At 38.4% G+C, this 14,022-nt stretch overlaps 1 protein-coding gene across 2 annotated transcripts in view; it reads left to right on the forward strand.

The window, feature by feature from the left end:
• SMARCC1 (SWI/SNF related BAF chromatin remodeling complex subunit C1) overlaps positions 1-14,022 on the forward strand; it is a 92,020-nt gene that overhangs the window by 23,432 nt on the left and 54,566 nt on the right. For both annotated transcript variants that reach the window (XR_012652490.1, XM_075042880.1), the window contains exons 7-14: positions 1,325-1,394; positions 3,100-3,175; positions 5,098-5,223; positions 5,929-6,047; positions 7,279-7,403; positions 8,209-8,268; positions 8,935-8,972; positions 11,595-11,716. Coding sequence is in view for 1 of the 2 variants with exons in the window: in XM_075042880.1 (XP_074898981.1) it covers positions 1,325-1,394; positions 3,100-3,175; positions 5,098-5,223; positions 5,929-6,047; positions 7,279-7,403; positions 8,209-8,268; positions 8,935-8,972; positions 11,595-11,716 (736 nt within the window). In the remaining variant the exon portion in view is untranslated. The remainder of the gene's footprint in view (positions 1-1,324; positions 1,395-3,099; positions 3,176-5,097; positions 5,224-5,928; positions 6,048-7,278; positions 7,404-8,208; positions 8,269-8,934; positions 8,973-11,594; positions 11,717-14,022) is intronic.

The raw sequence follows: 14,022 nt of genomic DNA on the forward strand, positions 1-14,022 counted from the left end.
TAGGAACAATCATGGATTGTTTGTCCTCTGGTGCTTGTCTGTGTTCTGTACTTCTGGTAATCTCATGCCTAGCCACAGGTTTGTATTTATGTTTAACCACTTCAGGCTCTCAGAAGAGGGTTGAGCATAGTAGGTCCCATCTGTCTTGTAGTCAGTGAACATGCAGATGTGCTAGACAGAGCTCTCTTAATCCCTGATTATACTAAGGTGAGAAGACAGCCATAAATTCAAGCAGTGTAACACTATACAGGTTCAGATTCTCAGGATTTCTCTTTTAGTGCTGCTCTGGACTACATTCTTCATATTTGAGTTGCAGGGGGTAGGTTATTACATTGTGTCAGTTGTGCAGTTTAAAAGAAAAAAAACCCTTTAAAACAGCAGTCAGACTGAGCATATGCCTTATTGCAAAATCAGCAAAGTATTAGTGTTACTCAGTAAGTCTGTATTAACTTGAAGTCCTTGTTAGCACTGCTGTGAAAGAAGAAAGTTGAAATCCAAGTTTTGTTAGACTCCTGGAAGTTTTTTGTTAAAATCTGTTTCACCACCACCCCTTGCCCTGATATTCTTCCTTCAAAACTCTATTATTTTTTTTTAAATACTTGTTGAGAGTAGAATTTAGTACTGGGAAGAGGGTCTTTTGAAATAAATGTAAATCAATAGAAGGAGTTAATGAGGGGATTCAGATGTCTAACAAGGATATACAAAGACAGAGGGGAAATACCACTTGACAAGAAAGCATTTGGGGAGAAGGTTAGTCTTTCTGTTTATACAGAGATTTTTAAAAAAAGTGACAAATTGGAGCATGTGTCTCTCTCTCCGTGTTATTTCTGCTGTCTTTACTGAGTGTCCTCTTGGGGGATTTGCTCTGTTCCATTCTGAGTTCCAGTCCCAAATGGCCAAGGAGTTTGGGAGATGAGATGGGACAAGATGAGCTGGCAGAGGATAGTGCTTCCACCTGTCAACCAGAAATGCCTCTTGCTTCTGTTGAGAAACAGATGACTGTTCCAAGCCTCTTTGGATCTTAATCTGGAGTGTGTTAGGCTATGAATGTATGTGGCCAGGAAAGGAAACATGATAATTCTTAGCATTAAAATGACTTTACTAATGTAACATCTGTGTAGTATGCAGGCAGAGCACGTGCATGTTTAGACATGGCAAAGATAATGCAGGCAAGTGTATCACTGTGGCAGGCTGGGCCATTGTAATCGCACTACAGGAGACTTTTATCAGAGACGATTGCAGTAACTTTACTGTGGAAAAGCAAAATAGCGTTTAACGTGCTTTACAATGTGAAGCTGATGCTAGATTTCTTTCCCCTTTGCAGATGAATGGCTGAGACCTGTGATGAAAAAAGACAAGCAGGTGCTGGTACACTGGGGCTTTTTTCCAGACAGGTAAAGAAAGGTGGGGGAAGAATGCAGACCCCAAATCTTACTTAAGTTTGTTGAAGGAAAAATCTTGATTAAAACTTGCAAGTAGGAAAATCCATGTCCTCAAACAAACTGCTCCCTTCACTTACTGAGTCTTACCTCTCCTGATAGCAGTGCTCTGTGGTTATCAGTAGTGAGCCTGCATGGGGAGCGTCCCAGCTGTGTGGCCTACAACTATGCTCTTTTCTTGTTATGCAGAATGACAGGCTCAGACCTATCTCACGCTGGCTCGTCTAAAAATTTAACCCAAATATACAGTACTGCATTCCTGTTTTGATTCTGAATGATTGTACATTGCTGTTTATATTATGAGACAAGCAGTGGTTGTCTTATGGAGTATAACCACACAATAATTTAGTATTGCTACCATTTATCTCAATGTCCAAAGCTTGAAAAGACTTATCAGTGATTTAAAACCAAAATATGCATACCTATCTATGATACTGGCAGGTGGGTGAGATTAGAAAAGGAGAGTTTGTTTTTCTGCAGAGTCACTAGTAAGGTTGCAAATTGAACCAGGCTTTCAAAGAGCAGAGTGAGCCTTTCCATAAAGTTAGTAAGACTTTGAAGTCAAAAGGGAGAACTTCTAGTCACCTAGTTCAGCTTTCTTCAACAAAGAGATTTCACTCCATGGGTTGCCTTCAATCAAGTGCAAGTGACTGTTGAAAGCATATATTTGAGAAAGCTGACCTGTGTTGTTGGAAGGTGCTAAAAGATGGCGTATGTACTGTTGGTAATGTAAATGTATTTGTAATAACTGGTTTCTGAGTCCAGGTTTTGGAAAACTCAAAAGATTGATAACCCAGCATTGACTTCTATTTAAATAACTTTTTCAGGGTACTAAAATCTGCTCTGCTGTGCATGCACAGAATTTTCAGGAACCATATGCATATTTCAGTGGAAGAGAGCAAACAACAGTCACACTTAAGTTTCTTTCTTCATATAGATGAAGAACCTTTAAATATTTTTATATTTATATCATATCAGTTGACTCTGTGTGTGTATATGTATTTATAAATATCAGTATAAACATGAGGAATGCTATATACACATTTTTTCTTGCATATGACTTATTCTAGCTGCTCAGTACATGCCTGGTGTTGATTACAAAGTATTTTGGCTTTTGCTGTTACTGAGTGCAGTTTCTTAGCATTTATAAATAGGCTTTTGAGGGAATAGTATGTGTAAAAGTGAATGTAAGTAATAAATGAATTCTACAGCAGTAGGGATTGAAGGAGAGGATGCGTACTCCTTTCTTCGAGGAATCCAGTATCTCTGGCTTTAAACTCGTAAGAACAGAAACAAGTTCATTAACTTAATGCCAGGGTTTGAAAAAGTGACTCAAAAACTGCATTTATACCCCTGAATCTAGAGAGTAGACTTGCAATTTTAAGCTGTAGCTGGCTTCACTGAGCTGGCTTCTAAATTCAGAAAGTTAAAAATGTGCATTAAATGCCTTGGACCCCTCCCTTTTCAGTGTGTCCTATTTCTGTAGTAGAAACCAGTGATTATTGCTTTAACATTTCACTGTGTGGAAAAAACTTTACTATTCTACCCCAGCGATATGATTTGCACATGTCAAAATTGCTGAATAAAATTCCTGCTGGTGATCTTTCTGGATGAACAGCCCAGGGGACCAATTTTGTTTTCTCTTGACTCCTCTCATTAGCTATGACACTTGGGTTCATGCCAATGAAATAGATGCTGAAATTGAAGATCCTCCAATTCCTGAAAAGCCATGGAAGGTAAGTCTCTCTTAAATAGTTTCCCAAAGTTACTGTATCGGTATAGCTCATGCTCAGGTGCTACTAGATAGATATTTTAATGTGCAGCTGAGTAACAATGGCTGTATTTCCATATATATGGAAAAGCAGAGTGATATTTCTAGAGCCGTAATGAAAATGTCTAAAACATTGCTTTAGTCTGGGGAGGAATGCTGTTGAAAAAGTACTTTAATTTGTGAGTGAGAAGGACAGGCTTATGCATCTCTGATAGCGCCAGAATTACCATATTTATTTTGGCCTGACTTGAGGTGTTTTCTTTTAAAGGTAAGTCCTTCCCTTACTGCTGAAGTGCAGCCATCTCTCTCGGATGGAACCTGACAACTCATTAGAAGGCATAATGGCTTTGTACAGTGTTTAAGGAGAGGAAGTGGGGAAAAATATGACATCCTCGTGATGTTTTTTGAAGAATATTGTTAGAGAAAAGAACTGTCAGGTTACAAACCTGAGATTACCACACATGTATTACAGGGCTTAAAACATATTTTGTGTGCAGAAAGTTAATCTTCTTCTCTAATACAGAAATGGCCAAAAAATATTAGGAGTTAGATAACATGGAAGTTAAGAAGCTGCTTTAGGAGAACAAATCTGAATTTTTGACGTTTGCGGTACCACTGAAATCTTGTCTTTTCTCTTTGAGTTATTGTAATGGCGACGTGATTTCCAGCAGATTCAGCTATTGGGATCAAAATAGAGCTATGGTCTGGTTGACAGATTGTGTGTGGCCGTGGGGTCCCCCGTCGCCTGGTTTCACACTGCTACAGAAGCTCTTGGGTTCATTTGCCTTAGCTCAGTACCACTGTAGATACCAGCTTCTGTATGCTCTTAGTACAGGGCAGAGTTTAAGTTTCTTGATTTTACTAAAATCTTTGGCATTGCTAATGAATTGTAGTGTATGAATGCAACTGTCCCTAGAGTTAGAGCCAACATGGAAGTGAATGAGAAAACCGGTAGCTGTTTAAAGAATCCCTGAGGGTCATATCTCACCTTTCTTTATTGAAAGGTTCAATTTAATGGGAACCCTGCTCTTACATCATGTCATAAAGATGCGAAAAGTCAGTGCTTCTCAATCTGTTGAACATGTGAGCCCTAAAACCAACATCAGCCTTATTTACGTTCTCTACATAATGAGTTTTCTTTCTACAGAAATTATTTGCCTGTCTGATTTAGCTCATTGCAAATGAATGATATAGAACAGTAATAATCAAACTAGTAAGTGCTACTTTATTGTCCTTTTATTGGACTTACTCTTTTATACGTAACATGCAGTGTTGTTCTGTGTGTATGCCGTTCATCTGAACAGCAGAATTAGAGCAGCTGAGGTCAGAAAATAACTTGATACCTGTTCAAACTACTTATTCCAAGTAGTTACCTGTAAATAACTGGAACACATGCTTTTTGTGTATAAATCACCTAAAGCTCAAGAATTTATTTTCAACTATGTGAACTAGAACTTTATTTGAAGATGGATGTTTTAAGTCAAGATAGTAAATGTTTCCAAGATACAGCCAACTCTTCTTTTTTTTTTTTTTGGTCTTTTGTGGCCCATCTGCTACAGTGATCTGTGTATTTAGAAGATTTTGATGGTAATTTCAGCATCCAAAGTACACTCTTAATACTGAGCTGTTGTCCCAGCTGTAAGAACTGACCTCACACTTCAGAAGGCTTAAAAATGATGGAGGAACAGACATGGCATTCAGTAGACTTACGTGCATGTTTATCCTTTATTGTATTGCCTCATGAAGCTGTCATCTATTATGTGTAAAACCATTACAAGGTATTTGGACTTTCAGACTCTGATAACAAAGCCGCAAGTACTTCATTCTATGAGGTCTGTCATAGAGTTATTTTTTCAAAAAACATCAGCATGTTGTTCTGTTCTTTAGGTTCATGCCAAGTGGATTTTGGACACAGATATATTCAATGAATGGATGAATGAAGAGGATTATGAGGTAGATGAGAACAGGAAATCGGTGAGTTTTCGACAGAGGATCTCCATGAAAAATGAAGAGGTAGGTGGTTCTCTGCTTAATGGGTGACCTCTTGATACATCAATATTCTTTATCTCAGCATAAGTCACATTTTTGGGACTCAAAGTTGCTAAAATTAAGGTAGTTGAACAGTTTGAGGTGCCTATGATAACACAGTCTAGTTTTAACTTTCTTCTGACATATCCTTTATCCAAAAGTGTCAGTGTGCATGTTGATTTTTATTTTTTTCCCCCCTTTCTGAGGATGGTAGGAGATAGGACCCACTCTGTGCTTTCACATAAGTGAAACCGGGGTGTGTTAAACAGCATCAGTTAATATTTGATTTCCAAATTCTCTGTACTTGTTGAAACTAATTTTTGTATCCCTCCCAAAGCCGTAAGTTAGGACTCTGAAAACATGTTCATTTAACCTTGAGGCCAGGCTGCTCACTAGGAAATCTCTCCTGTTGGATAGAGTATATTGACCAAGTCGCACATTACCTTCTGACTCTTGCTCTGAATCTATGTATCTTAAGTACATAGCCATTGCAGCATCTGGGGGATGGCTGTAGAAAATTTAGGGGGTTTCACCTTGACAAATGGAAGTATTCTGGAGCTGAATGTGGTGTATGTTGTGGTATTATTGCTTTTAGCTTCTCTGTTGTAGGATGTATTACGGAAGAGTGTAGCCTACAGTGTTTCAATAACTAGTGTTTGAGATGAGCTAACTACTTTGCTTCTCTAACAGCCTGTACGTAGTCCAGAGAGGAGAGACAGGAAAGCAGCAGCAAGTACAAGGAAGAGAAAGCATTCTCCTTCTCCACCCCCCACTCCTGTGGAGTCGAGAAAAAAGACAGGGAAGAAAGGGTGAGTGTCTGAGTCCTGGAATTTGAGGCAAATTTTCTTGAAGAAATGCTTATGGGGAGATCTCTGTCACCTTTCATTTGTCTCACCTTAGATTACAGTATTCTACTATTTCTACAATAGACTTGAGTGATTTTGCTTGTGCAGTGTATGTAATTTCTTTACTCTGTAGAAAAGTATTGCCTGCAGGTTGGAGGAGCATCTAGTGCAGGTTGGCATGTTATTTGTGTCAGTGACAGGATTCATTGCTGCATCAAGAGTAGAATTTCTCAAATGAAAAGTTACTCAGCTGCTTCCAAAATAACTCAAAACTCGTTCTGTTAGTGCAATCATGTAGTACATGTACACTTTTTGAAGTATAGCCCCATAAATTACTGCATTTAATGGAGGAGGTTTCTTTATCTACATAGCCAGGTATTTTAAAGTCCACTTCTCAAATGCGACTTTAATGGAGTAGCATTTGTGGCCTACAGAGTAGCGTTTTTTTCCAATGCTAGTTTGATCTCTTAAACCAAGCAAACAAACAAAAGCCAATATTACAAACTCCCATAAATAAGCTTTTATTGGGATATGTGTGGGTATGGAGGTGGCCACTTTTGAACAAAAAATTCAGGTCTTGTTTAATAGACCTGTTGGGCTCTAAGAAGACAAAACTGGAAATTTATCATCTGAGGTGAGAAAGAAATAGTTGATCTGAATTACTTCTTTGTTACAAATGTAAAGCCTGAGTTAGATTGTGTAAAGAGAGTGGTGAGTGATTCTGCCTTGTTCCCAAAATTGCTTCCTTGGTACACAAAATCAATGGTACAAGCCAGCCTTTTTCCTTAAATAAGGCAGCATGCCTTGAAATGGTCTGTTGCCTCTTCTGTTCTATGCAGCGCATGCCCTTATTGCAACTTTAAAAAGGACAAATGTAAGTGAATTGCTGCTCCCTTGAATCTCGCTAGTATGCAAGTGCTGCCAGCATGCTGGAGACAGTTTTGGAATCAAGATCTATATACAGTGGTGATCTCCAGTCTTGAAACAGTGGAAAATACCTTTTTTTTTTTGAAACTTCGTTTAGTAATACAGAGAGAATATTTTATGTAACTCCACCAGCACCACTTCCTACAGCATTCATGTTTTTATAAGTGTTTTAACCTAGTCCTTTAATCCGGATATCTGAAGAATAACGTCAAGATGAGAACATCTGACAGTTGCAGCTGGCAGAGAATTTGTATATGATCTGTTTTAGACAAACAGCCTTATATGGGAAAAGGAGAGGGCAGAAAGAAGAAGATGAGCAAGAAGATCTTACAAAGGACATGGAGGATCCCACACCGGTACCTAATATAGAAGAAGTGGTACTTCCCAAAAATGGTAAAAAATGCATACACTGGATTCTTTGAATGTTAAAACTGCTTAAACTGCACTGAAAAATACACATGTATTTTGTCAAATCTTTGAAATACTTTGTGGCTGTGGGGCCAGGTGATCTGTGCCCATCTAAATTTATCTAGTCAAGGATTTGAATGTGACAGCTGAGAAGGGCAGCAGATTCACCTTATTTTGGCTTTTTGAAATACATTTATGAAAATCCACTTAAATGTTTAGTTTCATCTATTTTAGGATTGCTCTCACCCATTATACAGAGTTCACGTTTTGGGGGGATGGAGTTTTCTGGAGGAAAATAATTGTATGCCAAGTAACCAAGATAAGCACATTAAATGAGTGCAAACTCTAGCAACATGCCAAATGTATTCAGTTCTTAATCCTTTTCAGAAAAGCAATGATCTATGCAATACCTGTTAAGTAAAGATAAGTCAGAAAAATAATTCCTTCTATCAAATCCTTGACACCAAACTATTTTGGGTGCCACACTATTTGGTTTTTACCTGGTTTGAACTTGCGTGTAAGAATTGTTACGTGTTGTACAGGTGGAAAAAGTACAGTACTTGGTCCACTAACTGCATGAATAGAAGCTGCTTTGTGTTCAGATGTGAAATTACAGAGAAATCAAACAAATGGTCTGTTGTACTCAAACTGCACAGCTGAACTCTTTTGAACTGGAAAGACATAACAAAACAGTTTATTGATAAGATAGTAAAAGCATGCTAGACTTTTTGATAATTGTATCTAGTCTGACAGTTACTCATCAGAGTTTCAATCTTGCTTACTTTTGTAGTGAACCCAAAGAAAGACAGTGAAAACACGCCTGTGAAAGGAGGAACAGTAGCAGACCTTGGTAAAATAAACACACAACACCCTCCAGCACCCCGTCCCCTAAGTTTTATAGTAAAATCTCGCTTGCAGGCCAACAGAGTAAATATTTTTTAAATCTCTCAATTTTAAAAGGAATCTCTAATCCTACTCTTTTATTGAATTAATTCAGTTTTCATATGTATTTGAGTTGAAACGTATTGACTCTTTTTCACTTGCAAGGCTGTTCCCTTGTAGGCTTCTTTTTCTTTCTTTTTTTTTTTTATATGACATATAAGCTCTTTCCTGGCAGTATTTTTATTTTCTTACTGGGAATCAAGGTGAATCACAGGTTCCCTGAGCATTGCTAAGCCTTTGGCATAACAGATACAAACTAGTGTCCCATATCCTATTATACAAGGCTATATCTAGGGCACTGGGAAAGGCGGTAATTAGGTATGGATTCCTAAGTGTGGAAGAATTCTAATTATCCTTCCTCTGTATTCTTATCTGTTCTCTTGTCTGGGATAGTTGAGTGCCTGCATAAGGATGAGATTGCCTTAATGATGTGTGGTCCACTTTGTTTTTCTTCTCACTTCGCTTCCAAAGCAAATGAAATAGTCTTTCTAATTCAGCAATTGCATTGCTAGAAAGGCTTATGAGCAATCAGACGCTTTTTATTAGTGTAATTGTCAATGCTTTTACCTTTCAGATGAACAGGATGAGGAGACAGTGGCAACTGGCGGAAAGGTAACAGCAGCTGTTTCTTAATAAGTTTGGTAGAAGCTGAGATCGTAGAACTATAGAATGGTCTGGATTGAAAGGGACCTTTAAAGGTCATCTAGTCAACCCCCCTGCCATGAGCAGGGATGTCCATCTTCAACTGGATCAGGTTGCTCAGAGCCCCGTCCAACCTGACGTGGAATGTTTCCAGGGATGGGGCATCTACCACCTCTCTGGGCAACCTGTGCCAGAGTTTCACCACCCTCATCATAAAAAATTTCTTCTTTATATCTAATCTGAATCTACTCTCTTTTAGTTTAAAACCATTACCCCTTGTCCTGTCAAGATCTTAATCTCATCTTCAGTAACTTAAGCCTGTAATGTTTTTCAAGTGTTATATGAGATTAAATTAGTTACTGATAGGAATGTTGTTTTGCTATTATAAAAATTCTACAAATGCTGTGAGATTATTTTGTATTTTTAAATCTAGTATATTAAAAATGAGAATGAGGAGACAGTTGCAAAGTATTTTCAAAGAAACGTTTCTCAGATGTAAGATTTTTCAAAGGTTATGCTTTTTCTTTAGGATTCAGGACTAAATCTAAACCCTGGATAGGCTTCCTAATCATTTTAATAGTGATGCAGGGGTAGTTTCTGTGTTGAACTGCATTGTCAGTATGCGAGGCACTATTTTTCACAGCTTGCCTAGTATAAGCTGGCTGCCTGATCATGCAGGTAAGGAAAGATCACACCTGTGTTAGGTTCGTACAGTTGCAGACCTGCACAGACACAGACACTTGGATGTGACCTTAGTTATACATATAATTAAGAAAATCTGACTTCCAATACAGAAGTATTTCTAGTTTTACTGTATTTCAGTTCATATGTCAAATCTGTGTATGTGTTTTCAGAAATGCTAAAAAATCTTTGTGATGTTTTAAAATGGGGAAAGCTAACAACTCTAGGTATGCAGACCACTGGCCTAGGTAGTAAGCAACCTTTCTTTTAGTTTAGGAGGAGGTATCACACTAAGGAACAGTGGGTTTAAGTATCTAGATATGGACATGTGAACACAGATTGCCAAATATGATTCTTAGAGAAGCACTGTTTTCCAAGTTAGGGAAACCAACTCAGAAGGAATGTGACAGCAGGCTTTTCCAGCATGGGAAATGCTCTTTCTTTTCTGGTGTAACTTCTCCATCCCTGGGTGTAGAATGACGTGGAACTGTGGGGACTCAAGCAGCAACATTAGTATTTGTTCCATGTTAGGTTGGAAGAGGTTTGCTTTTTATGTCCTATGTTAAATGGTGGTTTTTGGGGGGTGTGGTCTGTTTCTCTGGTGAATGCATTTTGAGAGAAGAGTGTTGGAAGTTGAGGGGATGATGAGAGGAAGAACTTATTTTCTGAATAGCTATTGTCAGATCACTAAATATATTTAGAGTCATACCCTGTTGTCTTTGGGGGAATTGAGTCCCAGACAAAGATACATCGCTGATACGAATGACTCTTAAAGATCTTGCTTTAGGGACTTCCTTTTTTTTAACAGTCTGTTCTGTTTCTCTGAAATCTGTCTGGATTAGTAATTCAGGTAAAGAAAACCATTTAATGTTGAGTTGCTTACAGGCTCTTCAAATAGCATCTGAGGGTTTCTCGTACAGTTCATATCATGCCCTGACCCTCTTTTCATACTACTTCTGTGCCCTTCTCTTTATCATTTTGGATCAGGAAGCAACAGTGTGCTGGAACTCAGGCTGCAGAACTCCTAGTGTTCACAGGAGGCTTCTGTTGTGAAGCAGTGGGAAGTGACAGAAGACTTGTCCTCTGCTTGGGAATCTTAGAAAATCTTGCTCACTGGTGTCTTCGTAGCCGTGTATGAGCAAACTCATGGGTCTGTTCACCTGCTGAGTGGCAGCAAATGCAGGGATGTGCAGAGTTACAAGTTGAACTTAGTATCTCCTCTTCACAAGAGAGAAATATCCAAGACTAGCTTTAAGATTGATCAAAGTTGAGTTTATCCAAGCAAGAATTTAGTGTAATGAGGCACAGTTTTGCAGACACGAAACTGTTAGAGCTGACAAGTGTGTCCCAGTGAAACTAGAAGTAATTAATCTGATTTCCTTTAATGCACTTCTGAGGAGTGAAAGGGTTAATGGGGGAAGAGTGGCAAAAAATATAACCTGTCTTAGACAATATTAAAAATTGGTGCAGTGTCAGTAACTGGAGATGGCAGCAAGAACTAGGCTGACAGCTTACAAAGTACTCTAGACTTGTGCTGTTTTCATTACACGTGGTCGCACTATACTGCAGAATTGAAATGCAGTGTTTTCTCCCATAGTTAGAGCATGCTTAATTTTATGAACAGGATGCAAAGCCTGATCTAACTGTACAGTCAAGTGTGTCCTTGAGATTTGGGAGCTGGCTCTGTAAAAACTTCTTACTGGCCTTATGCTTTCTTTAATATTTTTATGAACACAGATTACACTTTCTCTGGTCCCTGAGATTTTTCCCATTGACCAGAGATTGCATCAGGAAAAGTTTATTCTGCAAAGGATTGGAAAACACTTGTTTTGGACTAACTTTGTGTGGGCTGGGAGTTGTTAGGTATGTCTCTTGCAACCTACTAACTGTTATATTCCCTCCATGACACAGGAAGATGAAGATCCTAACAAAGGCGATCAAAGTCGGTCAATTGATCCAGGTGAAGATAATGTCACAGAACAAACCAACCACATCATTATTCCAAGCTATGCATCTTGGTTTGACTACAACTGGTAAGAAAGTCATTTGGAACTGGGGGAAGACTCAGTTTTGGTGGTTGTTTCTCATAAATCAAGCTGAGAGCTGAAAGAAATTACTTTTGTTTAGGTCTAGTTCCCATGTATGGGTACATCTTTTCCATTTAAAAATCTTTCCGAGCTGACTTCTGGCAGTTTTCAGGGATTGGGAATGAGGAAGAGAATTTCAAACAGCATAGATCTTCAGTCGATCTTCAGCATTTTTTGCTTTATGTTGTTTTTTTATCCCCTCCCCCACAGGAAAATAATTCCTTTGTCTTGCCTACTTCTCTAGTCTTGGTATGATCTTTCTGTGTTTGTATCTACTTCTGAAAGGTGGTGGCCTTTTATTTTGCATCAGATCTTGACTTTGAGGATAATTTATTGCTTATACAGGGAGGATACTTGTTTCATTTTGGAATCGTCCTTGGAGTCAGAGGTTTGTGGTGTGCTATGACCATATGACTTGCTATAGTAACCCTAATGTTCTCTGTATACTCAAACTTTTGTGGTGTGGGAAGAGAAGCAAGTGATCGGGAATGAAAGTCCCTCTACAAGTTAAACTCTTAATGTAGTACTTTTTTAAAATAAAAACTGCTTTGGAAGCAGAATAAGGAATAGTCAGTTGTCTGGAAGGGCTGTCATTTGAATGTGTATTTTGTCTTGGCTCTAGGAGTTGAGACATTGTGTAGGCCGGAATCTAAAAAGGCATGCTATGACACTTGAGTATTAGGGTTTATGTGCAACTTTCAAAAGTGGGTAAGTTTCTATAGTACTGAATTAAGATGGGATGTGAACTGTTAGTGTAAGGGTTGGTTCAATTTCCAGCTCTGACAAGCTTTGTTACCTTGAGTCAGTTGCTTAGCCTAGGTCTGTGCCAGTGGCTTGAGTTGACCTAAATCCCCATAAATAGAACCATCTGTTTCCTCAGACCCCTTGCTCTCCCACTCAGAGATGATCCTGGAAGCAGAAAATCTAAGGATCACGTAGTCCGAATTTATAGGTGCTCCAGTTGCTTTGTGAGTGGAAAAGCTCGAGGTGTAGTTCTGTTACGCGTGCAGAATGAAACGCTCCATTGATGCACTTCCTAAAGGGATAAAACTGTGGATCTGCTGTAGATCAGGAAAGGCAACTTTGTATAGCTCGAGCTAACTGAGGTTTACTTTAAACCAAGGTGGGCATATCTATAGTCTCTGTGCTTCAATTCCTTGTTTGTAAAGTGAAGGTACAATAGTACTTCCCTACTGAGAAAATGACGACAATGACATTATGTCATGAGATCATTCTGATGCTATTGTACAAGTGCCTTTTGGGCATGAGAGGTAATAATGGTTGGTTAAAAATTCTTGATGGGTGCATTTGCAGTAGCAGCAGTAGTTCTAATGGAGTGCCTGAGAGCTAAATCTGTCTGTGAAACAGCTAAAAGACTAATGTGGTATTTCTGAAGAGACAGAATAAACTTCTTGTTGCATCAGGTGTACTTGTTCTGGCCTTCTGAAAGGCAAACTTAAAGTATCTCTGGTGGGTAGAGTGGACATCCACAAGGTAGCAGGATGATGTGAAAAGAAGCTTTGATTTTGGATTCTAGTGCTCCAGAAACAGCGTGTTAAGGTGATTTGGGTTTAAAGCTGAAATAACAGCACAGTTATGAGACTGACATTTTTCTGTCTTTGAGCACTTCTTTTCCGTTCAGAGATAGGTTTTTTGTAGTTCTGGAGAACTAGAGAGCGTATATGTAGCACTGTCTCACCTCAGGCTCCAGGTGTTAACTGCTTTTGCTGTCCCAGCAAGATGCTGCTTGTGTTATGTAAATACATAAACAAACCACTATCTGCAGCCCTCCCAAATTGCAAATACTTCTTTAATGTGGCCAGTTGCTACTAATTTAAAGTAAGCTGAAAAATAATTCTAATCTGCTTATCTCAAAATGTTTTATAAACTGCTGTTTTAGAATAGTCCTTGCTAAAATTAATTTTCTAGTAAAAAGGTAAATTTTATTTAATGCTCAATTCAGTTTCAGTGTAATCTCTTATGCTTTGGGCAACTTCATTGCAAGAACTAGATTGTTTGTTACTACAATCTGAAAAGTTTATTGGTTAATCTTCATCTTCAAGTTATTTTCCTATGAATGACAAGTTAAGAGTAAGTGGTATCAGCGTAAGAGGACAATTGCATGATAGGTTAAAAACTGAACTTATAGGAGGAAGGAAGATTTGTAAAGAATATATTTTTCTATTTCCTTTAAAAGTAACAATTCTTAAATGACCATTGTAGTTATCCAGATTTTAACTTGCATAAAGTAT

The sequence above is a fragment of the Buteo buteo genome, chromosome 2 (genome assembly GCF_964188355.1).
Source record: "Buteo buteo chromosome 2, bButBut1.hap1.1, whole genome shotgun sequence".
In the NCBI taxonomy this organism is placed as follows: domain Eukaryota; kingdom Metazoa; phylum Chordata; class Aves; order Accipitriformes; family Accipitridae; genus Buteo; species Buteo buteo.